At 40.4% G+C, this 25,823-nt stretch overlaps 2 protein-coding genes and 2 long non-coding RNA genes across 5 annotated transcripts; 3 read left to right on the forward strand and 1 right to left on the reverse strand.

Annotated features, from left to right (window-relative positions):
• Nucleotides 1-4,700: 4,700 nt before the first annotated feature.
• On the reverse strand, nucleotides 4,701-7,648 carry LOC112284845 (protein ETHYLENE-INSENSITIVE 3-like 1a). The gene has a single exon (XM_024525156.3). The coding sequence runs from the start codon at nucleotides 7,293-7,295 to the stop codon at nucleotides 5,256-5,258; it is 2,040 nt and encodes a 679-aa protein (XP_024380924.1). The 5' UTR covers nucleotides 7,296-7,648; the 3' UTR covers nucleotides 4,701-5,255.
• Nucleotides 7,649-10,896: 3,248 nt separating this feature from the next.
• On the forward strand, nucleotides 10,897-15,717 carry LOC112285031 (periodic tryptophan protein 2). Its single transcript, XM_024525497.2, has 7 exons — nucleotides 10,897-12,189; nucleotides 12,380-12,631; nucleotides 12,900-12,992; nucleotides 13,397-13,768; nucleotides 13,991-14,332; nucleotides 14,568-14,795; nucleotides 14,952-15,717. The coding sequence occupies exons 1-7, from the start codon at nucleotides 11,080-11,082 to the stop codon at nucleotides 15,141-15,143; spliced, it is 2,589 nt and encodes an 862-aa protein (XP_024381265.1). The 5' UTR covers nucleotides 10,897-11,079; the 3' UTR covers nucleotides 15,144-15,717.
• Nucleotides 15,718-17,666: 1,949 nt separating this feature from the next.
• LOC149988538 (uncharacterized) lies at nucleotides 17,667-19,130 on the forward strand. The gene is made up of 2 exons (XR_016504148.1): nucleotides 17,667-18,158; nucleotides 18,419-19,130. It is a non-coding gene; the product is annotated as an uncharacterized LOC149988538 (long non-coding RNA).
• Nucleotides 19,131-23,175: 4,045 nt separating this feature from the next.
• On the forward strand, nucleotides 23,176-24,940 carry LOC112284916 (uncharacterized). 2 transcript variants are annotated; one of them, XR_016504150.1, is made up of 2 exons: nucleotides 23,176-23,315; nucleotides 23,615-24,940. It is a non-coding gene; the product is annotated as an uncharacterized LOC112284916 (long non-coding RNA). The 2 variants fall into 2 exon arrangements; XR_016504149.1 differs by having other exon boundaries at nucleotides 23,283-23,374.
• The last annotated feature ends 883 nt before the right edge of the window (nucleotides 24,941-25,823 follow it).

A 25,823-nucleotide genomic window follows, 5' to 3' on the forward strand; every position in this document is an offset into this window, starting at 1 on the left:
GGAATAGACCATCTATTACGGTAGATGAATCATTTACATATATGATTATAGAAGCCCTTTCCTGCAAGGAAGACGATCCTGAATCTCAAACCATCGAAGAGGCGATGTGTCGCTCAGATTGGTCAAAATGAAAAACTGCTATTGAGGAGGAGTATGCCTCTTTTCGTAAGAAGAAAGTCTTTGGTCTAATTGTAGACACTCTTACATCTCGCCCTAAAGGATATAAAATGATATTAATACGTAAGCAAGATGCTCAAGGCCAAATAATCTGCTATAAAGCTTGTCTTGTTGCTCAAAGATTTATTCAACGATTTGGCATTGATTATGAATCCACATATTCTCTAGTCATGGATTCAATTATATTTCGATATATTATTGGAATGACAGTTCATGCTACCCTTGAGATGCATCTGATGGATGTAGTAACTGCATATCTATATGGTTCTTTTGATACAAATATTTATATGAAAGTTCCACTTGGCTTAGAAATAGGAACTCCAAATCAACCCGCTCCAAGAAAATATTGTGGTATTAAATTATGTAAGGCCTTGTATGGTTTAAAACAATCCGGATGAATGTGGTATCAACATCTTCAAGATTATTTAATTACAAATAATTTTATAAGTGATCCACTAATCCCTTGTTTGTTTATCAAACGAGATAAAATTGGTTTTGTAATCATCGCAGTATATGTTCATGATCTTAACCTAGTAGGCACTACATCTGCATGTGTTACAACTACAAACCTACTTATGCGTGAATTTGAGATAAAAATGCTAGAAAAAACAACTTTCTGCATTGGTCTTTAGATTATGCATCTAAGAGATGGTAGCATTTTTCTCTACTAACTAACGTATATTAGACGAATCTTACAAAGATTTAATATAATTGATGCTTATCTATTGTCCACACCAATGGTTGGACGTGGTCGTGATGGTCATGATCCATACCGTCCATGCGAGGAGGAAGAAGAAATATTGGGAGACCAATATCCATACCTCGCAACAGTTGGAACACTTTTGTATTTAGCTACATCTACAAGACCAGATATTGCATTTGCAGTTAGTGTTCTTGCAAGACATAGTGTACGTCCAACACTACGACATTGGAATGGCATCAAATATTTATTACGTTATTTAAAAGGTACTAAAGACTTGAGATTATACTACACAAAATCGACGGATCCAAAATTGGTTGGATATTATGATGCAAGATATAAATCTGATATTGCAACAGCTAAATCTCAAACAGGATATGTATTTTTAAGACATAGAGCTCCAATATCATAGAAATCAGTGAAACAAACAATAAATGCAACTTCATCCAACCATGCAAAAATTATTGCCTTACATAAAGCATCTCGAGAATGTATTTGATTGCGATCAATTGATAAATTCATTCAAACAACCTATGGATTTTCATATGATGATTCTCCAACTATTTTGCATGAAGATAATAGTGCTTATATTATACAGATATAAGTTGGTTTTATTAAAGGCGACAGGACAAAGCATATTGATCCAAAGTATTTTAGTTATACTCATGACTTGATTACTGATCAAGCACTTATAATTAAGAAAATTGAATCTACAAATAACCTTGCTGATCTTTTCACCAAAGCTCTCCCATTAAGCAACCATCGTCGACTTACTTATGGCATTATTATGCGATGACTTGCTTTTCTTGAATATGAAAGTTAATGAGATCTTTAAATAATTAAAGAAAATGATGTTGTACTCTTTTTCCTTCATCTATGATTTTACATTTGGAGGACAACTAAGATAGCCAAGCTTAATTAGGGATAATTAGTGAAATTGATTAAAATATGACTATTACTATTATTATATAATTAGAAGTTACCATGTATTTTCCATGCCAATAGAATTCCATATAAAAGAGCATCAATTGTGGATATAAATGTATGTGTGAGTGTATTTGATGTTTATCTAATATGTATAAAGAAGAATGACACTCTTCAAATACAACAATACAAATAAAACACATATTAGACAACAATGTTTGGAGTAATTTATAAGGTATTTGCAATAATGGATCTGAAAATGATAATGAAGGATAATTGTAGTTTTTTGATTGTTGTAACCAACCACCATCTTCAATTAGTTAAGTTCTTATCAAAATTATACTCTCCTTGGAAGTAAACTAATTGGTTAAATACTTTAGATATTTCACTTGAGTAAAATAAAAAACTAAAGTTACAAGGTTTTTATCAAATATATATACATAAGGAAATGATAAGATGACTCAATTTTTTACTAAAGTGATCTACTCTTTCTTAACCAACATTGCACCCTTATAGCCTCCATTCATGTTCCTAGCTATTCTCCATGTGACAAATATACCATACAAGAGACCAAACAAGAAGTTGAACAAAAGAGTTTTAAGAAGAAAGCTAGCAAGAACTTGATTAAACCAAATGACTACAAAATCAACACCAAGAGAGGTGAACTAAAACTCCAAGAAATATATTGACAACACTAAAGATCCCCTCAACCCTGGCTTTAATATATACTAGGTATTAAAAAGCTTCTTGAGAAGTTTTCATATTGCTTGAAGATGAAGCAATTTTAGGAAGCTTTCCATACAACTTTTTTAATCATCCTAGAATTTTTTAAAATCTATTGGAACATTTTAAGAACCTTCAACAACCTTCTAAAATATTTAAACATGTGTGCAAAATAAAATAAAAATAAAAAATGTTTGAGTATGATATACATCCAAAAATAAATTTGCCAAAATAGGTGAAGACACACAACAAAACATCAAATTAAAAAATATATACACAACCAAGAATAAAAAGAAACATAATCATATTCAAATTTAAAAAATTAAAAGTATTAAGAGGGCACGAATTTTTATTGACATAAACAACGAAAGGAGTAAGATTAATAATAATTATTATTAATGATTCGAACTTTGTAGGATTAAAATTTTAAAAAACAAACAAATCAGCAAGAAATTTTTTTAATTGACCAGAAAATAAAAATGCTATAAACTTAAGTTTATTTTTCTGTTCCAAAGAAAAGGAAAAAAGAAGAACCACCTCAACTTGTCATATGTCTGACACATCCATCACTACTTTTGAATCAATACCTCAAGGATATGGATAATAATACAAAAAGAGTATATAAAAACAAACACACAAAACATATATATAACCAATCACAAACTGACAGTCGAAAACCCACTACTCCACCAACATAACAACCGAGAGTCCACAAGAATTAATAGAAACATCCAACAGGGATCCCAGTTTTTGTCGAGGCAATCCAGCAACTGAAAACGAATCTAAGATGGGAACCAATCCAAACATTTCCACCATGCGAAGAATCCATCTTAATATAAAACAAGCATTAAATGAAATACAAATAAAAGCTGTAGAACCGAAAGGAGAGGAAAAAAGCACGTAAAACCAGTGGCTGCATGCTCTCATGACAATCCCACCTCCAGATCGGAACCGTTCAGTGTGCAAACAGATCACATCGGCATCCATAGAAAAACAAAAAAAAAACACACACCCCTTGCTCCAGTATCACAGACCTAAATATCTCCGTTGACCTCCAGGCTAAGCAAAGGCAAAGCAAGGCAAGGCAAGGAAATTAAAGGGGCCTAATTAGTTCCTGTTGCATCCAGATCGACGCATCGCATTTGGATCTTCACCACCTGAAGTACTACATGAAGCTACAAGCGAAATTCGTCAGCAGAATGGACGCAAACTACTCACAGTAGGAGAATGGATTTCCACTTCTGCTTCACCTTGTGCTGCCACCTCCTTGCACTGTCTTAGATCTAAAGAGCCAGCTCTTCACGATGCTGACATGGATTATTTATAATGGGGGGGACAGCCTGGCGTTACGGTCATCACGATGATCCGCAACAATGCTCCTTAAAACAAACGCTAGTTGGGTAGCTTACTAAAAGGGACGTAAAGGAATTGATGCTTGCCGTGGTTCCTGCAGCACTTTACCCTCGGTGGCAGTTGAGGGCGTCATTCACCCACTACCTTTCGCAATTCTCGGTGGAATGTCGTCCTGCGGCTGAACTGGGCTGAGGGACGAATGGTCCAAGTGGGGGACGAAACCTGCATGAGGACTCTGTGATTTGCCTGAATGCGAAGTCCCACTGCGAACCCTAGAAGATAGTTCTAGCACATAGTTTCACTATGCCTCTGTATTTTTATATAATAAAAATACTGCATTGGTTAGTTTTGAAAGGTTTGTGGGTATGCAGAGAACATTTGTGGGAAAGGTTAATGGGGGGAAAAAAATGTATTACAACTGGATTACCATTCAGGATTTTCTTGTACTTGGGTCCTTGTGCTCGGGGCGTACCGTACGTACTTCTTCATCATTCGGCACATTTTTAAATCAAAGAAAGTTGGGATTTTTGCCATAGGGGTTTGAGTCTTGACACTGACCTTTGGATTTACCAAAAGACCAGTGGGTGCCAACATTCAAAGGCGTGAGAAAAAAACACGGAAACGGTGTACATCACCTCCCTTAGATTAAAATAAAATATACAGGAAACCCTGCAGTGACATGATCAAACACCCAGAAAAAATCACCTCAGGGATAGAGACAGAGAAAAACGATTAAAAAAAATCAAAAAAACAAAACATCACAAAACAAAACAAAACACATGTATTCGAGATGAAAAGTTTAGCACTACTTGGATCCCTGGAGTATATGAAATTGAAGAAGCACCCACGTTTGCATTAAATAGGAGATTATGTTACATCCCACGTAAGGCTGCCAAAGGTTGCAGGATGCAGCAGCCACATCGGAGAACAAGTCGTTTTCCAGCATTAGGACTGAGCTCCCTTTCACTCCAATGTAGATACCAATGGTGATATAGTACAAGAATGAGAGCACTTGCTCTATCATACAGAAACACATGTTCCTCTGAGCCTCCTTGACCAGCACATCTCAAGATAATGGTCTTCATCCATCCTGGCATCCATTGCATCCCCCAACCTTCAAGACCACCCTTGCATCTCTCTTCCCTTCCACTATCCCACCAACCTTCCCAACAGCCAGTATACTTCATCCCCGCAAAACAGGCAGCTCCACCAGGCGCGAGAAGACTCCCAGCTCCAACTCAGAGGCCCTGCTACGATATACATTATGTCGTACTGCCTTCAGACAGCACCAGCTAAATTCTATCTAAATCTCAATCTAATCCCTCACTCCAGCTTCCATAGCGAAGATCACAAACATGTGATTTCGGTTGATAGACTTCTATGCACCGAAGTACCATATGGGGTCCTCACCAAGTAAATGATCTATTGCGGAAGGCCCCAATGGCACATGGGACTCAATTCCTATATCAAAAGTGGAGCTAAAGTTGTAGTCCAACGGCGGCTCGACGCCTGAATGAGGGTCGAACGAGTGCTCAAAAACCTTACCATCCTTGGGTAAACTGCCATGGTTTTCCATACTAACGTCCGTTACATTTGAGCCCTCGCCGAAACCCTGCCCAAACATGGTCTCGTCCGCCACGAGATCTGATGAGTCCATCTGTCGCTGCGATTGATTTGCCATTCCGTTATCAATTGCTAGAAGGCCATTGCAGAGCTCTGATCCGTCGAGACCACTGGATCGCGCTACTCCCATGGAACCCTCTACTGGATGCATTCCGTTAGCCCCGTAGAGTCCCGCAAGCAAGTCATGAAGCGGTTGCTGATCACCATTACCACCTTGCATATTCGGCACCGATGACATGTTTTGAATTGGAACAGGAAGTGGGAGAGGTGCGTAGCCTGCTGCCCCTTGAATCACGCCGCCAGGATTACCAACCATCCCTCCAATTTGAAAAAGGCCTTTTCCGCTCAGACCCTGTGGCTGCGTGTTCCCGGAGTACATGATATTGTTTACAGAGACCGAGGCCACTGGTCTAAATACGCACGAAGCCTGGTGCATGTTCCGTAGTTCCCGATCCACAAATGCACTGCGCCATTCATTACGCTTGCAATTCGGATAGGGGCACATGTAAACCCGTTGCTCCATACTCTGCACTTCCCCAGACGACCTTTTCTTTCTCGAACCATCCACCAGGTCTCCATCTTGCGGTCTAAGAGAAGACTTATCGAACGTTGAGTCCAAAGAATCGGTATCCCTGTCTGCGCCACCTTTAGCCGCAGAGTGGGCAGGTCGGCTGCCTGCACAGGGTTCGTAATCATCAGTGTCCACATCCTGACCTTCATCACTGCCAGAAGGTCCAGGGGGAGAGTCATCGACTCCATCAACGTCGAACTCATTCGAGCTGTTCCCAGCAAGACCAGAACCATTTTGCCCGCCTGGAGTGCCCGCGCTGCCTCCAGCACCGCTCTGCTGCCGGGCGAGCCCTTCCTCCTGATTTAACACTGAGAGCCATGTGGCACTTTCCTTTGCTGTCATCTTATCCTGTAAACACTTAGACTGCCTCACAAGCTTGCGAATCTTCGCAATATCCGGCGACATGTGTTTGATGACAGCGGTAAGAACGCCCACCTTCCATGCCTTCTTCAGATCATGAGGCTTCTTGTATGGTGGCGCTCCTTGCCCCTTCGGCAATCCTAGCTGAGGCCACCATTCCTCGTCCCCGGATGGCCACCACGGAGGTGGCACTCCTTTTTCCAACGGGTACCTCCGCTGGGGAGGGTCACAATGTTGCATCAGGGCGCTCAGCAACGAGCCTAGAGTGGTGTCCTGAAGTTCTTGCAAAGTGTGAGGAGTAGGACCCGTGCTGACGTTACCTTTAGGCTTGCCCGGCAGAGCATGATCCGCCTGGTACTTGACGATTGCCGCGGGCCCGTTCCGATCAAACCTCACTTTCTCCTTCCACCAAGCACGAATATTATCCGATGCCCCACTCACAGGCTTCCCCTTCTCCGGGATAATACCATACACAAATCCCTGCGCCTGACAAACCTCCATCATCTTCAACATATACTTGAGAATTCCATCCTGCGCGCGACTCATTTTCTTCCGCCGCGCTTGCTCCTGGCTCTGCTTATGCTGTTTCGCCGACGCCACCCCTCTCTCGCCGACACCACCGCCTCCACTCTTCCCATCAACCCCCGTCCCGCTCCGCATCTCCCTATCCTTCTGCAGCTCCTTAATCCGCTTCAAACGCATCTTGTCGCGCCACATCCGCTTCTCCAACTCATCCACGTCCATCTCCTCGTCGCTCATCTCTTCTCCGTCTTGCATCATGAGACCCTCCCCGTCGTCGTTCTCCGACAAGAAATCCCCCATCTCCATCGTGCCTCCGTATTCCACCTCCTCACCCCGCTCCATCGCTCTCCCTCTTTTTCCCCTTCCCTGCTCTACCACACCCTCACTCACTCAAGCCCCTTCGCCCTCCTCGTCCTCCTCGCCCTCGCCCTCGCCTGGCCTACCCTGCTTACCACCCTCACCTCACAATGAAATCCCAGCCCCAGAGCTTGCAGCCCTGCACTAACACTGCAATCGTGTCCACCTCCATCGCCCGCAACCCTAGGGTTTCAGCACCAGCTATTCAGCCATGGCGCTCCACCAAGGCAACGCCGAAGCACCACCGCAGCATCTGAAGCAGCAACAACAACTACAAGAGCAACAGAAGCAGCAGCAGGAGCAAGTAGAGCAGCAAAAAAAACCATTCACGCCAGCCACACAAGCCACTGGTCCCGCTACCGCCCTCCCTTCCCCTCCCCCTCCTGGATGAGGGAACGCTCGTTCCCCTCCGCTCCCCTCTCGTTCCCCTCCCGCGCGGGAACCGGTTGCCCGACCGGCTGGGGGTTGGTTGCGACGGTGTTGGGTCGGGTTCTCCTCATCTCGGCCCAGCAACTTGGCTGGGCACTGACTGGACCAGAAGGCACTGTGGGGAATGGTTGCTGCTGGATTTTCTTAATTCTTCTTTTCTCTCAAAATTTTATTAAATTCATGACATTAAAACATTTACAATCATATATATATATATATATATATATGTATATATACACACACGAGATGTTATTTAAGCCATGTTATTTTTATTTACAATTTGGTAATTTTCACAATTCTTTTCACATATCATGTTATTTTACATGGGAAATTTTGTTTTGATTTTGGACTTTTGGGTTGTTTTTCTACCACAAAGTTTGGTCAACTAAAGGCTTAATGCATTTATACACCAATACAGAATCAACATGAGTCTTCTTAATATTGAAAGTGGAGCAGTTTTTGGAACAAATGAAACTAGCCAATCTTTTTATGTCGAAATACAGATGTTGTACAATTAAATAAATATTTGAGAAAAAATTATCTTGTTTGATGAGCTGTTTCAGTCCATGAGATTTTCCAAAAACATCTTAGTACTTCTACCTGCGTATGCATGCTTTACAAGTAGATGTGTTCAACATTTTCTATTTGGATTGTAAATAACCACTTTTTCTTTTAATAAGAATACATACCGTAAATGTAAAATGGGTTATCAATATTTTAACGTTTTTTTTAACATGTGTCTATAATATATATACGTATATGGCTTTATCAATAATTTCAAGCACACAAATATGCAAGTTTAAACAAAAATGTTATCTATCCTCGGAAAAAATAGAATGAAATTTAATCACAGATCATATTTAATTCAATCACAAATTCATGTCTAATATATTGAAAAAAAAAAAAACAAAACAAAACAAAACAAAAGGTATATATATATATATATATATATATATACATGTATTCAATATTTTTGGTTTTAATCAGTTGTAGAGCAACTAGTAATTCCACTATAATATAAATATTAAATTTATGTTTATCTGACTTATAACACGAAATAATTGATAAAATGAAAATAAAAACACACAATACTTACAAATGAACCTAGAGTCATGTTTGAGGATGCTTAGAAAGGAATCTTTCCAAAACCATAGATACAAGTCCCTTTCAAATCTTTACATTGTATGTTATTGTTTGTTTTAAGAATTCGTTTATTCTTTTAGATTAACCCTTGTCTACAACCAAATAAATGATAAAATAAATAAATATAATAATACATATTTCATACTGTTGGATATCATGTTTTAACATCATCAATTCTTGTAGAAATTTTTATTTGAAATAATTTAAATTTTTATTTGAAGGAAAACTTCAAAATTTTGGCTTTCAGTTCCTATTATAAAATTCTGTAATTTTGTAGAATCTATTTTTTAGAAAATTTATATAGAAATTTTAATATCGACTTTTTAAAAGCATTAAATCATAGTGACTAAAGCCTAACATAAAAGGTATGTACACTTCAAAGCAACTCTATTCATATACCATTACAGATCCCTTATTAAACCCTTCGTTGGATCTTGCACATTTAGAGATGATTTGAGAAGTTTTAGTATTAGTTTTTAAATTTTGGAAATAACAATAATAATAAATGTCATGTTTGCTATTCCTACTTTCTAGGTTAGCTTTGTTGACTATTAGTTCTTAACTTGTGCATTGAGCATCGAGTGGTTCCATTTATAGTTTATCGAGCTGTGCATAAGTTTTTTGTGAAAATTTAATAAAAAAAATGTCTTTTTAATACAAGTGTTCAAATACCTACAACATAACTAAAATATAAGTTAAAAAAAGACTGTAATTTTCATGAATTCACGGTAATACATTTTTAACATGCCATTTTTAGGTGGGGCATCAATAACAGTTTTATTAAGTACAACTATGTTTGTGATTACATAGTATGTTATTAACTCTTATTATAGCAACAGTAATGATAATAATAATAAAGACAATTAAACTTTTAGGTTTGTGTGAAACAATATGAATTTGTTTTGGAAATTAAAATAAACATTTCCATTGTTTGACACATTCTACTCTACCAATGTTTTCATGCATGTGTAAAATTCTATAACATAGGACTGACAACTTAACTCTAAAAAAATTATTTTATGTATTAATATGTGCACAGAATATTACGCTGTAAAGCACTGTACATCCTTAAAAACACAATGTTTTCCAGGAATACACTTACAAATGGTTCTTGTGCATATAAACAACACAAGAAAAAACACAATTTCATGCTCACAATCTAGTATAGAGGCAACAAAAAGAAGAAGAAAAAGGGGAAAAAACACACACACACACACACACAGTATGATTCTTATGTTTAAATTTGTATATTTCTTAAAACATTTCAATTACCTAGAAAAAAAAAAAAATTTTTTATAATAATTAGCTCAAAATATGAATGGTTTTAATTAATTTCAATAAAAATGCACAATATGTCTAGGAAATGGAATTCAGATTACTTTTCAGAAATATTTCATGATTACTCCTCAAAGTCTTTATTCTGAATCTACTTTGAATGGCAAAAAATACTCATATTTTTCTCTATTTTTATACTTATGTATATATATATATATATATATTAGGAAAGTTATTGTTTTTGAAGAATGCTTTGTGTTGGATTTCATGGACTTGAATATGTAACATCAAAATACCCACCAATTAAGACAAAGTGTGTCATCGTTCCTAAAATATGACTAAATATTATTTCATCTAAACTAGAATAACCAACAAATAAACATTGTAATGAATTATATCATGTTTTTACGACATATTTTGAAACCTTATAATATTTAACGATAAATATTCACTTAGCTAAAGTGTTGTCAAAACGAAGACTATAAATAGATTACACTATATTGCCCAAGTTCAATACTGATCCACTTTTTGGGTTACAGTCTCAGATTGCGGAGATGGTTATCATCTAAGAGTGTGAGTAGAATGACATGCATCCCCCCACCCTTTACGAAAGCATATATAGTCCATGGACGAATACGCTTGTTCATCCATCCCGAGATCCCACGAAATATCATCTATTCATAATACATCCATCCACAGAGGGTTTAAACCCTCGCTAAACCCTAAATTGATTGCTGGAGACGTTCAGTCTCTGCTGCACTTCACCGGCGACCCCGACGCCCTGTGGGGCAGAATTGCGTGTTGGAGTCGGATCAAAGGTCGAAGGGAAGTCGGAATTGGCAGCAGAATCAGAGCCAAGCCGACACACTGCGACTCACTGAAATTTGCGCCGCTTGATTTAGGTCTTGATTGAGGAAGAGCCATGAATTTCCAGTTTAGTAATCTGCTGGGAGCGCCGTATCGAGGAGGTAATATCACGTTTAAGAAGGATGTACTGCTTCTGTCGCCGGTTGGGAATCGCGTGTCTGTCACAGATTTACAGAAGTCGGAGTCCACGACGTTGCGATGCGAGAACGGCAAGAGCGTGAGCCGCATAGAAGTGTCGCCGGACGGGACGTTGTTGTTAAGTGTAGACGAGGATGGGCGGAGTATTCTTGTGAACCTACACACACAGCAAGTGTTGCATCATTTTTCATTCAAGGGGCCTGTGAGTGCATTAAAGTTTAGTCCCGATGGGAAGTTGATTGCGGCAGGGGTGGGGAAGTTGGTACAACTATGGCGGACGCCAGGGTTTCGGAAGGTTTTTGCTCCGTTTGAACTAGTGAAGACGCTCGCGGGCTGCCATGACACAGTGACGTGTATTGGATGGAGCTCTGATAGCTGCTGGTTAGTGGTTGGCTCTAAGGACTTGACGGCCAGAGTTTTTTCGGTGAATAAGTTGGACGAGCTGCGGGCTGTGACTCTTAGTGGCCACCGGGATGTCTTGGTGGGAGCTTATTTTTCGAAGCCACTCCTGAGGGAAGACGATATCGCAGTGTATACTGTTGCTCGTGACGGAGCCCTGTTTGAGTGGAAGTTTTTGCCCAATGAGAAAGTGTATATTGGAGTAGAGGATGAGGTGGGGACGAAGAAGTTAAAAACGAGTGTCAATCTTACCACCGGAAAGTGGGTGATAGCTGAGAAGAGATTCTTTAAGCAAACTGCAAAGTTAACAACATGTGATTATCACCAAGGTCTCAGTATAATCGTAGTAGGATTCTCGACTGGAATTTTCGGTATATACCAGCTTCCGGACTTCACGTGCTTTCACCTCTTGTCCATTTCAAGCAAAAAGATATCTACTGCAACGTTCAATGCTGCCGGAAACTGGATTGCATTGGGGTGTGCAAGTTTGGGCCAGCTCCTTGTCTGGGAGTGGCGTACTGAGACGCAGGTTTTGAAGCAACAAGGACATTATTTTGATGTGAATTGTCTGGCGTTCTCTCCCGATTCTCAGTATCTGGCCAGTGGAGCAGATGATAACAAGCTTAAGGTTCGTTGAAAATGCACCAGCCTCTTAGACTTTTATAACAGTCGGAAATTTTGTTGCTTTTAGAGCTAGGTGCACACTCTCGAGCATCCTAGTTTGTCATCCATTTTGTAGGATGCATAGAGTTTAGATCATGCCGAGTTTTTGAAATTAGGCGACTCACTTTCATGGCATGTTCTTTTTCTGTGCTCAGCTTTGGAATGTGGCATCGGGATCCTGCTTCGTGACCTTCACCGAACACACAAATTCCATCACAGCAGTGCTCTTTCTACCTGCGAATCATGTGGTGGTGAGTGCATCATTAGATGGAACTGTTCGAGCGTTTGACATGGTGCGCTATCGGAATTTTAGGACTTTTACTACACCTACGCCAACGCAATTTGTTTCATTAGCAGCAGATCCGAGTGGAGAGGTTCTTTGCGCGGGGACTCTCGACGGTTTTCAGGTATTGCATGTCTTTGTGACAAGATGGAAATTCTGTACATTTACTCGTTCTTGAAACATGACGGTGGCGGCACTTAACAATATGTAGAAATCATGACTGTTCTGACAACCTCGTGGTTGATTGTCTAGTTGTGTGGTCTGTTCGACTTTCTTTCATATCATGTGCATTCATAGAGATCCAGGTTAGCCAATTTGAGTCTCTTTTTGTTACTTTATTTTAGTGGCATTTAGCATGCGCGAGCGCTAATTTTGAAGTAATCTTTGTTCAGATATACGTTTGGTCGGTGAAAACAGGAAGGTTGTTGGATGTGCTGAGCGGTCATGAAGGTCCTGTTCACGGCTTATCCTTCTCTCCTACTTCTGTAAGTCACATCCTGCACGAGCGTACTCGTTTAGTGCACAAAATGATTTTGGGTTTTGGATTCAGATGCCATGAACTGAATCAGTTGTGATGTGCTTGGGCTGTTCGTTTTGATCTCTATACAATTGAAGATCTGGTTTAATTATCATTGATTTTCGCTACATTTGTTACAAAATGAATTGTTTTAGTAGTGCTCTGTGTTCTTTATTTCTACCCGGATACCTTTTGGGGTGTGAAAATGATGTAAAGCAGTCTTTTTCTTGCTCTTGTTTTTCACTATGTGTACCGAACACTGTTTGGGGCTTTAAATGGTATGTGATCACTCCTGTAGCCACCTTTCAACATCTCCTGCTATCTGCTGAAATTAACCGCTAGCGTGGATGTGCTCTGTATTACTGTTGCCAGGAAATGCTAGCATCATCGTCTTGGGATAAGACTGTGAAGATTTGGGATGTTTTTGAAGGGAAGGGTAATGTTGAAACTTTCACCCACACACATGATGTGCTGACTGTTGTTTACCGCCCAGATAGTAAACAAATTGCCTGTAGTACACTTGATGGTCACATTCACTTCTGGGATCCGACTGACGGTGTTGAAGTAGCCAGCATTGATGGTAGAAGAGACATCAAGGGTGGTCGACTCATGGGTGACCGTAGAACAGCGGAAAATTCCAGCTCTGGAAAATCGTTTACCAGTTTGAGTTTTTCTGCCGATGGCAGCTTTATCTTAGCTGGAGGTTCTAGTAAATACATCTGCATGTACGATGTAGCTGAACAGGTTGGCATTTCCTTTCTCACCTACTTCTTTTTGTCCTTGGACTTGTTTGTGCTTATACAGTTTGAGCTGCACGTTGTTTGAGTGACTAGGTTACAATGGCTCAAGTGTATCTACTGTGGAAAATATATGTTTTGCCTAAGCTTTGCCTTGAAGGCAATTTTTTAGTGTACATAGTTGTGTGTGTATTTAATCTCCAACCTTGTGACCGGAATCTCTTTTCAGGTACTCCTGCGAAGGATACAGATCACAAATAACAAAGCTCTGGATGGAGTCTTAGATCACTTGAATTCCAAGAGAATGACCAGTGACGGACCGCTGGATCTGATTGACGATTGGGATAGTGACGATGATGATAACTTTAAACAATCATACAAACAGTTGGGATCTTCTTTGCCCGGAACCAAGGCGAACCATGGAAGGCCCATAGCCCGTTCAAAGGCACTGCAGCTTGCTCCGACAGGGAGAACATTTGCAGCTGCTACTACTGAAGGCTTGCTAATATACTCCATAGATGACAATCTTATCTACGATCCGGTTGACATTGCCATTGATGTTACACCTGAGGTAGGCCATCGTGCTATCTAGGTCTCCTCGTTGTGTTCCAAGTTTGGGATGAATATTTGGCAAGTTTTATCAGTTATTGTAGGTGCCACCATCAGTCTGACTTAAAGTTTCATTGCATATTAACCATTTTCCTTGCATAATATTTGAATCGATGCACATGATCATTTCGTCATAGAAGTTTTGTGTTGTTTGCTTATGCTCAGTACGTGCGAATAATACCTTGGTGTCATTGCAGACCATATATGATGCTCTGGAAGAAAAGCTCCATGCCCGTGCTCTGGTGCTGGCTCTTCGCCTCAATGAGCCAATGCTGATCAGAAAGTGTATAGAGTTTGTGCCTCCAGAGGAAATCACGACGGTTGTTTCCTCCATTCCAGTCAACTACTTGGTGACTCTGTGCACAGCTTTGGGTGAATATATATCGAATTCCGTTCACCTGGAGTTCTTGCTTATATGGTGTCAGGTTGATTAAGTTTTAACCTATTTTCACCCAGTTTTTTTTCTTCTCTATTTTAAGGACTACCTGCTGAAAATAAGATGAAGAAATACAGCTTTGTGAGGTTCAGAGTTCTGTTCAGTCTAGAATCGAAATTGAAAACCTGGGGGTTCGGGGGTGCAGGAAGTTGTTGTAATACATGGGAAGACTCTAGAAGCACGTCAGGCACAGATGTTACCGGCACTAAGGGGTCTGCAGAAAAATCTCATCGCAGTCCATGAGGATCTCTCCGATCTCTGCTCTTCCAATCTGTATATGTTACAGTACTTGTCTACTGCTCCTTCACCTGTATCCTTGGCGCCTGTGACACCTTAGATACTAAGAGATTTATCTGGACCTATATGCACGGACTAAAAAAATTGTTGAGATTTTCGCCTTGCTTTTCTGCATGGGCAGATCTTTGAGTACACAGCATCAAGAGCTACAGCGTAAATCGTTGATCACATTTGAAGTTAACACAATCCTTGCTCTTTAAGTCTAGCTTGGGTGGAGGTGATGTAGCGTGCAAATCGTGTCTTCCGTGCAATGGCTGCGGTGGACTCTTCTAAACACCCCCTAGTAGGCAAGATCATGTTCTGACACCGCGCTCTGGTTAGACATTGGATTGAATGCGGTGGTCCCTTCTTGATGGGCTTGCTCCATATCTTCCGGCTTGGCCAAGTGAGTTCTCCCCGGACCCGCCCCTTTTAAAACCAGCGTCTTTTGTTAGGCTACTTTCCTATGATGTTTAGGATAAAGCCTCAACAAACAATCATTTTGGTGCTTTGGCTGCCTTGCTCTGAAGCGGTACAAACTCCAAATTGTCTTGGGCCACATTCCAACTGCCGTAGTTCATGGTTCTGGAATTGTGACTCCAAATTGTTCTTATTAATTTTACGCTTTTGTGATATTTATGTTTCCAAGAGATTGGACTGTGATTAAGAATCGTCGTGCCGGTTTCCATAGGGCCTGGTCTTTAAGTGTACAAATATGTTATCAACTTTTTAGAGTTTCAGTAATCTAAAAAATGAAGCGAATTTAAGACAGCACTTCGTACACATATGAATAGTCCAAATATATTGGATTAAATGTGAAAGTTGTAAATGCCTCATTAGTTCTTCAACCTATGATGGAAGTCAAAACATGATGACAACGTGTCTAACAAAGCACGGTACGGTACTAGTTTTTTTTGTTATGTTTTAATTGTGTGACTGCACTTGTGGAAGCGTATAACTTGATTTTACGAAATAGCGAAGCTTCCAAACTCTCACATGCACTCAGAATGACTGATGTCCAAGTGATCTAGATCTTTTTGTAAATAATGACTTTTTGCGTAAACAAGGTGTTACGAAATTCAAGAATACATCAGTTATTCACTTATTAGATAGTGTTATAATATGATGTTGAGATTAATTTCAAATGTGAAGTGGTTTGTTTATTGTTGTATTATATTAATATATTACTTAGGACCATACTTTTTAACTATAAATATGATTAAGGTGTAAATGCAAAAACTACATTTAAAAAGTCCTGACAAGATTTATTTCGGTGTGTAACACAGAGAACTGGGTAAATGATTCTTATTAAATTTCATTGGAAAAAGGTGCATTTCGAATTTAAACATTTTATTCTTCAAGAAATAAAAAATGAAGGATTTTTACTAAAATCGATAAAAATTTACATTCTAAGGCATGTGCATATCAAAAATTAATAAATGGTTTTAAATGGTTATTGGAAAACTGTTTTTGCTCCTTTGTACATTTACCATGATTATATATACTATTTCGCTACTTTCACATTTGCAGCTGCGAATTTTACAGTTTGTTGATATCAGTTTGGTTTTACAAACCAAACCATTGTATTGTATAAAATATCATATTGGATTTTAAATTAGTTATAACTTACACTTAGGTTATTTATTTTAAAAAATATATAATAAATAAATAAAACTTCAATAAATTCTTTTGCACAAATCAAGAAGCAAGTTTCATAATTTTTTGGTTTCTAAAGGCAGTTGTTTTAAAATTCTCTAAGCATTTCACAATTGTTGTTATCATTTATGTCCATTTTTCATACCAAAAAATATTTTTGGTTCTTAAACAATAAGTTTGTTGAACGTTAGAGTTAAATTTTCTTATTATTAATCCACAACTTTTATTTAATTTTATGTGTCTTTATATGTTTAATTTGTCTCACAATTATTCCATAGCTTTATAATATAATTCATTCTCTTATTGTACATACTATAACCATATGTGAATATATATATATTTATATCTATAAATGTGATTCTCAATAGATTCTAAAATTTAAGTATGTTTTATTTTCTTTCATTGGGTAAATTTGGAAAAACAGTATTTGAGCCTAATTTCACTATATAAACATCAAAGTATTAAAAAACTAACATTAAACAATCATAAAATAATATATGCCTTAAGGTAATTGTTATGAGTATTGAAATTAAACATAGGAATGAAAGAAGTAAAATTAATCAAAAATGATAGTCATGATCATTTTATTAATACATATGATTTATTATCAAACTTGGTGATTACTAACTAAAAAATATAATTTTATTATTAAAATAATTTACTAATGATGAAAGACACCTATAAATATAAATGAGCATAAAAAATAATAGAGAATAGAATTTGAATTACATACGTTACAAGGCCAAAATCTAATCGCAACAGAATCCTTTAAATGCACCACTAAATTAGCACCGAACTTAAACTTGTTGGACATAAACACAGCGGATTAGATAGCGGCTCTCGCACATCCAGAGAGCTCCGACCGCTATCCAGGCCGCTATGAGTATACAGCGTCATATAGCGGCTCTAATGCGGAGTCCTTGTGGCGGCGAGTCTTCCTACCGTCAGGGCCGCTAAAAACAAAGGGCAAAAATCTCGCGGCGAAGCAGACGACGGCGATTCCATTCGATGAGTTGGAAGCGGAATTAGTTATGAAGTTGGGACTTGCAGATCCCTCACACGCAGATTGCATTTTTGTTCATCAGATTCTTCTCCCCAACTTTTCTTTGCTATTCAATCCGAGAGGTCACGTTTGAGAAGAAGGCTGTATGTTCGCGGGGCTGTTGTTCTTCTGCAAGTATTGCAGCTCGTCACGGAGGGATGTTCAATACCTGGTTGTCCGATTCGATACTGCATTCGAATTTTCTCTGGTTTGTGAATGCGTCGTCGCGTGGATGTTTTAGTTGCAAGTTTTAGGGCTAAAGGCTGGGTTTCTTGAGTGGGGTTTCAGGAATTGAGCAAGGGCAGTTCTGTGAGGAGGACTCTGGTGTGGGTTTTAGGAGATCGGTGTGTTTGGGGAGGTTTTTTTTGGATGAGATTGGTGGGTTTTAGGTTGAGCATATTTTGAGTAACTGTAGATGAGTAGAGAGTTGGTAGCGTTTTTAGACAACATTGTTTGAAGTGCTTGGAGAATGGTGTGCTTGTTGGAGATTTGAGAGCCAGGTTGATGTTAGATTGTGAGAGCCAATCTGCACTGAATGTGGTCGGAATGTTGTGGGTCACAATTGAGTGGAATTCTTGCATGTTCTGCAGGAAGGACTGAATTATTCTGTGGGGTTTTATGTTTGGTTGCAACTACAGCGTCGGGGGGAGAGGTGTTCATGGTAGGGTACGCCTCAGCTGAGAAGAAGGTGAAAGGCTTTTAGCAACCGTCACTAGTCGAGCACACAAAGAGCATGGGTTTCAACTTTGCTCATCAACATGACGAAGCCCTTGGGAGATCAGAGCCCTTTTAACGCAATCATCCACAAGCACGGAGGAGAAAGTTGGATCTAGTACCTAGTCGAGTATAAGTACCGCCACTCGAATGTGATTCTAATCGACCCCCCTGCTGCAATTGAGAAGCTCCAAAACTGCATTTCCGTGCTGAAAGCTGTTGCCCACATCATAATCGGAAGGATCAGGAACTCTAGGATTTTCCCAAGAAACTCAATGTGGACACCGTCGAAATCCTCAATGACGACAAATCAATTGCGGAGTTGACCTTCCCTGTGATTGCCAAGTCTATGGTGGCAGATGGCACCACCACCTCGCACGCCATGTCCCTGCTCTGCAACAAGAAATGCCTGCACAGATTGAAACCTCCAATTTGTCAACCACGGAGGAGTGATCTTCAAAGTCTATAACAAACTACTCAGATCTAGTGAAGTTTGTTGAAATCGGGCTTCTAGCTGACGGCAATTTGGGCAGGTTGGTTGTATTCTAGAAATTTGTACAATTCCTTACGGATCAGTAAGTTCGAATTATAAACAAGATCCTGCCATGTGTTATCCCATTTTGGTGATACCATCAATTATGTCCTTCATCCTTGATTTATCATGCCATCGTTTTCTGATGGAGTTCCTAGTCGATTGGAACTCTTTGATGAGTTGCAGACTGTCGGGTGGGTCCTTGATGAGTATTTGCTTTTGCGCTCACTTTTTCAGCTGCAAACATTGTTGTCGCTCTTTCTCCCACATGATTTGGCTAAGGGAGAGCCCAGGTCATCATTTCTACCTTGCTTTTACTCATTTTTCTATCCCTCACGTTGCTGTCTAATCAATCCGTGTACGCTTTACGACTTGCGGTCAGAGAGTTAGTTTCAAAGTGTAGTATGGTGAAGAAACAGGGATTATGTGTTCTATTGGGAAGGATTATCGTTGTTAAGCGGATGCAGCAGACAATTACAAATTTCGAGGTCCGGGCTCGGTCTCCCTAATGTCGAGAGTGGTCGTTTTGTGGAAGTTGAGCATCTCAGCTTCCAGGATAGTTTGTTGGTCACTGCCAACACAACAAATTTTAGCAAGCCGTCATCTTCCACAAGTGGATTGAGGCATTTCTTCAGCATTATTCTAGTCGAAGTTCGAATGATGTTGGTAGAAATGTAGTTAACCGCGATGATCTCAATCTCAATTTCTTCCGCTGCACATGATTTAAGTAAAATCCTAATCTCTGGATATTCATGTGGAACCTTTACAGTCCAAGTGTGACTATTTATAAAAGATGATCTGAATAATAATTTGGTTGTAACGTCAAAACTCAAGATGTGGATCACAACCACACACACACTCAATATATATATATATATATATATCTGAGTGTGTGTATCCTTCCTCTGACCTGGAGGATATATAGTGTGCCATGATTCCATTTGCTACATTATTCGGCGAGAAGACGAATCTGGATGGCAGACGAAAACAACAATGACAGGGGAAAATCGCTGCAGTGGAGCTAGAAGGGTGGAGCTACAATGGTGGCTTCAAATGATGGGCTTCGGAATAATGAACGCCTCTAAATCTGAAGTATATTCCTGATATTGCATGAAGTAGCTCCACCGAGGGCCATGCTGAACGGTAGGTTCAACGCTTGGAGTGTCGGTTCCCCCAACTCACCTGCACAAGATTTAAGGAGGTGGAAAGAAATTCAATTGGTCGGGTCATGCCGTACCCACTTGATCCCAATTGGAACTGTAGATTAGGCCACAACAAATGATGGACTGCTACAGACGTGTAGCTCTTGACCATCCTCACGCGCAAAGTGTGGATGGCCGAAGCGTTACCGGGTCACCAGATTCCTGCCCCCGATTGCCAGGGTCACCGAAGTTCCTCAATCTGTATTGGGCAGAACTCATCGTGTGCCGACTCGCACTCCGAGTATGTAGATATTCGGTGCCTGACAGCATTCCATGCATGCTAAACTTTTCGTGCTCGTCCGTATACATATATCCACCACCGTTTCCTTTTCTCTCATATTCGGACACGACGACTCACGATTTTCAGTTCATTGTAGTTGGTCCAAGTTTTCTAATGTTGTTGAGTCTCTACGCTTAATGGGGTGTAGCTACCTTTGTGTTACTTCTCGTGAGCTCTTCTTACAATTGAAATTACAGTTTCCTTCGTGTTTCGAGCGTTGCTGCGAGCAGTAGAGGCTGGTGTGGGAAACTGACAGGTCGGTGAAACACGAGCTTCCATGAATCTAGAGCCAACCGTCGAAGATGCTCGTTCAAGGGGGAAAAACCGACTTGCGAAAGAAGCACTCGAAGGTGTCACAAAAGTGTCCGACGGTGCAGAAGAACTGCTATGCGTTGGAGCCTATCCTGGAACATTGCGAAGCTCCCAGTGAAAAACCATGCCGAGTGGTTGAGTCTCCTGGACGTCCCACGCAGAGTAAGAAGGCTGCAACACCCATGAGAATCTTACTAACGTTTCGAGACAGGTACGCGAAGCTGATGAACGACATGGCCTGGGGAGCAAACCAGGCGGGCATGTTGACGTTCTACCCATGCCCAGGCTATGACTATCCAGGCACAAAACTCCAAGAGAAGGAGAAGCAGGCGTAGCAATGCCGACAGTAAGACATGGCCCACTTTCGACAGATCACCTCCCTTCCCGCTTCGATTCTCTATTCAAGGTCCAGCTTCCACGCCCTACTCCCCTGGATCTCAACCCAGTTTCAAAGCCCACAGAAAAATTCGGAGCTCGAACACGAATAGTACCGACTTATCAAACATAGTTATTTTCAGATTCCGAAAGCAAGTCAGGATTTTGTCGCCGCTGCGCAGAATCTGACTCATGGAGCGTGCAGACACCTTCCTTACAAAATCCGAGACTTCAGCAAGGTCATGCTGTCACATAATCATCTCAAGACAGTACCGCTGTCACATAATCATCTCAAGACCTGTAAATAACTCCATCATCATCTTCATCTTCTTCTGCTTCATTTCGCTTGTCGTGCAACTTCAACATCCATCTATGTTAGCTTTCCAACGGGACCAACCATTGTTTCAGATAGATCCAGAATCCGTTGCAGTGGGGAAGCAGTGGACCAGCATTGAAGGTGGAGAGGGTGGCGTTGGAGGCGAGATTAGTTATGACGCAATGCAGAGGAAGGCGTGCGTGACATCCTGCGGGCATCAGCGCCGCAGCAGGATGACGAAGCCCTAAACCGACAGTCCCCCCGATTCACTTGGACTACTCGGGATAGATGCTTGCCTGTCTGCCATGTCAGCATGAGCTGCTGACTTGGCATGATGACAGGATGCTCTGGTGTGATTGATGCTGTTGTTTTATTTTATTTTATTTAAAAAAAACACTTGTTGAGTATGAACGATGGTCTTATTATTTCTTTACTCCTAGTCTTTGGTATCTCACTTACACAAGCCTCTCTCTCTCTCTTTATATATATATATATATATATATAGTGGAAACCTATGTCATTGGCCACAAAAAAATATTTACTGAAAATTATGATTGGGAGCTTCCAAGCTTCATGCTTAGTGATATTGCAGTATTATTCTTGGCAATTTGTAACAACAATATGCAGATTTTAAACTTTGATTGATCAAAACTTTAGTTATTTCTTCATTTTTGTTTCACTTTTGATGAAAACAATGAGATACACAGCCAGTCAAAGATGGTTTTTGTCCCCTCTAATTTATCCCATTAGTTTATTTCCTTGAGTTGTTTGATATATATAAATATATATATGTATATATTGAGACATATACAAGGAGAATTTATGAATAAAAAATTCTTAAAAAAATGAAGAAGCTAATGATATAGGACAATAATAAAATCTATGAAATAATACAACTTGCTAGAAAAGTAGTAAAAAGTTAAAGTACAATTTATGTAAAATATCAATGGGAGAACAAAAAGCATTGCCTAGTCAATAAAATGGAGAACAGATTCTTTGGTGAAACCTAATCAATTTCCACCACAAATACATAGTGTAAAAAATAAAACTATCAAGTCACATTTTCCTCATTTTGACGCCCAAAAGTGATGCTTTTTACATCCTCCATTTGCAAAATATTACATAATGTTGAAAAGGAAAAGAAGTGGCTCAATCCACAAAACAAGGATCACTCAAACACCCTCTTTTCAAAAAGAAAGAATGTTATTTTTTTACTTTTTTATTTTTTTACCTCATTTGACTACGTAATCAGAGCCAAAAGCAAAACCAGAAAAGTCAGAAATCTAAACGATGCCCTAAAAATCGTCGAGGTTTTGTCGTCGATTCATGTCGTCTAGTTAAGCAAAGTGAGTTTTTTTGTAGATCGAAATAACGCAATCCATCGATGAGCCCGCGCGGTGTCGGTCCGCGAGGCGTGAACACCCTCTCACTCTCTCTCACTCTTGGTCGCCAGAGCAGGGAGGAGAGAGAAGAGTAGCGCCGGCTCAGAATAGACAAAAAACACAGTGCTCGATTGTCAATGGGTGTGGGGGTACTTGCGAATCACCGCCCCTCATCGCGTTTCGCATGGACCTCGCACCCCACGGCCCGAGCCCAAAGCTAAATTTAGCGTCGCGGACATGGCGACGAGAGTGTGATTCATGTTGATATCACTACGCATGTCTTTGCCTTCGTGATGCGTGATCAGCGAGAGTCTAGTAGGTAGTGTTTTTTATTTTTATTATTGAGACTGGCTGTCTGTCTGTCATGGGACCATGCATCGCGCAAGCTCATGCTACCAGACATCGCGCGAGGAGGGTGCTTGGTATGTTGTTGCAACGATGGGTTCGGTGCTGGGGATCTAGCTCATCCCGGTGTCAATCAGTTACTGTGGTTCAACCGCATAGCCCCCCGTCGAGATTAGTTTTTTTTTGATTTTGGTTTCGGAACTGGACCAGGCATGCAGTTGTGGACACCGATTCCTTGATTATATTTGGGGTGAAAATCTGTTCTGAAGTTTTGGGTTCTGGTCTTAATTGATGCAACTTTCGTGGCTGGTTCTCCTGGTGGCTGATGATTCATCCCCTTCACTTAGAGTTGTCTCATGTGACTGAATCCTCTCAGGTTGGTGTCCCCGTCCGGAGATCGAGTTGCTTGGCGCAGGGGCGGCGTGGTGAACTTGTACTGGCGTTCGACTACTCTGTGGGGACTTAAACGGATACTGTCACCGATGATGGCAACCTTGACTGGCTCCTGCGTCTTCCGATTGTGCTCTTGGTAGTTGGGCAGCTTCAGAGGCAACGGTTCTGCTGAGAAATCCGGTGGGCTTAGCGTGTATGTATCAGATGTTCTTAGTGACTGGTTTCAGTGCATTATCCTGGTCAGTCGCTCAGTTCCAAATACATCTTCTCTAACGTACTCCTTTTTCTTGTGGACTCACAGCTCTTGGAGGCACTCGTTGCTAGAGTTGCTTTCAGTTCTTCGCTTTTGTTGACTTGTAGGAAGCATCCTTTGGCTTCAACCCTCGGCTGATGGCGATGAGTAAATCGTAGACTGTTCTTCAACCCAAAACTCACTCCACTGCACCTACCTTTGTTACCGGTATCTGAAGCGACCTTTCTAGTTCTTAAGTGTATCGAAACTGAATCTGATAAGGAGAGGATTTTGTTGTCGAGGGTAAGGGAACTCCGTCAGAGAGGTTTTTTAGAATGTGAGCCGACCAATTGGTTACTCTTTGGAAATGGACTGAACGTGAATCGATTTGACTCGTGCAAGGCAGGCCATTATTCATCATTGAGCTAGATTCAGGTGCTGCAGCCTCCGGTTTTATAAAATCACGTCTCAAGAGGAGAAGGTGGCGCAGTCAACGATGAACACACCAAGAGTGAAGATGAACCAGAGGAGCCAGAAGTGCTATCCTCTCGAGTCTGTGCCAGAACACTGTGTGCGTGCATTCTCTGAAACATCGCGCTCAAAACCTCAATATGCAAAGAAACGGAGGATCAAGGACTTTCTGGTACGAATTAGGGACAAATACGTGAACATGATGAATAACATAGCTTGCAGCGCAGATTTGACAGGTTTCTCAACCGGGTATGCGTGTTCAACGGGTCCAATGGACCTCCTCTCTGTCTCAGTCATGACTAACATGAAGAACAAGGAGAAAGAGGAAATGTTAGAAGCTATTAGGTTTCTGGAGGCTACATCTCGAGGATAAGACCAGAGAATCTCAAACGCAGACTGTTGGCTGCAATCTTGTTACTACGATTCATCAATAGTTGTGCTCATGGAAGCTTCTTAGCTGAGTCAAGCACCAGATACACTGTACAAGTCGCTCGGATTTGGCGTGAAAGTCGCACAAATCTATGTATAGGTACTATTGGACTAAGCGATCATTTTGTAGAATGATTTATTATTTATTCAGGTTTAAGGAGAACTTGATTGCTTTGATCGCTGTATTCGCGTCTTGTGGAGAATCTGAATTGAACAGGGGAACGGAAAGTTTCCTGTATCAAAGCAGAATGTGTAAATGAGCGTGGCTGGAAAAGAGAACAAGAAAAAAATGGCGCACTTACAAATTTTCTTTTATCTGTTTTATGATCTTGTCTCGAACTCATCACTTTTGCAGCACTCTCAGTCGCTTGCTTGTATTTCTAAAAAGTCCACAAATTACCCCAAATCCTGAACAATAACGGATTAAGACACGACTCTTGAAGGAAGACTTACTCATCGATGCGCTTGTACAAGCATGTGACTTCAAAACATTAAAAACGCTTCCCTCTAAAAGATTCTGTTCTTTTCATTCAAAAATTGATTATTTAATTCGCAGTCATACCAAAGCAAAGAAAACTAATGAGGTGGATGAAAACTTAATCAGCACTGTAACAGAACCATAGTGAACAACTGCACGTATTTATAAACCATAAATAGAAAATCACATCACAATTCTTAATCATATGCCCTAACAAGGGCATTTGGTGTTCTGGCGTTTACACCAACAAGCTGTAAACAAATAAATGATACTGGACTCAAACCAACACACTTGGCTTCAAGTAGCAGAGCAAGGTGCAATTATTCCACAACTAGGAATAGACCTTCAATGGAGACAAATAGCAACCCTGCCCTGCTTGTACAATTTCGAACTTCCTAGTAAACAAACCAGGTCAGTGCGATAAACAGCAATGTCCTTTCCCCAACCTCTCAGACGAAGATAGTTTTGACACAGGCACAGAAAATCCCAGTCCCATCGGTTCCATCGAGGAGCAGTACATACAGGCACGGCACTATGAGAACCGCTGGTGGAATGAACAGTATCAGACACCGCATGTACCTA

The sequence above is a fragment of the Physcomitrium patens genome, chromosome 7 (genome assembly GCF_059467195.1).
Source record: "Physcomitrium patens ecotype Gransden chromosome 7, ASM5946719v1, whole genome shotgun sequence".
Taxonomy (NCBI): Eukaryota; Viridiplantae; Streptophyta; class Bryopsida; order Funariales; family Funariaceae; genus Physcomitrium; species Physcomitrium patens.

Bases quoted from the DNA above. Each gene is read 5' to 3' on its own strand.
- LOC112284845 (XM_024525156.3), bottom strand. From the start codon at position 7,295: ATGGAGCGGGGTGAGGAGGTGGAATACGGAGGCACGATGGAGATGGGG.
- LOC112285031 (XM_024525497.2), top strand. From the start codon at position 11,080: ATGAATTTCCAGTTTAGTAATCTGCTGGGAGCGCCGTATCGAGGAGGT. The intron at 12,632-12,899 runs GTATTGCATGTC...ATCTTTGTTCAG, and splicing joins GGACTCTCGACGGTTTTCAG to ATATACGTTTGGTCGGTGAA. The intron at 14,796-14,951 runs GTTGATTAAGTT...TCGGGGGTGCAG, and splicing joins TCTTGCTTATATGGTGTCAG to GAAGTTGTTGTAATACATGG.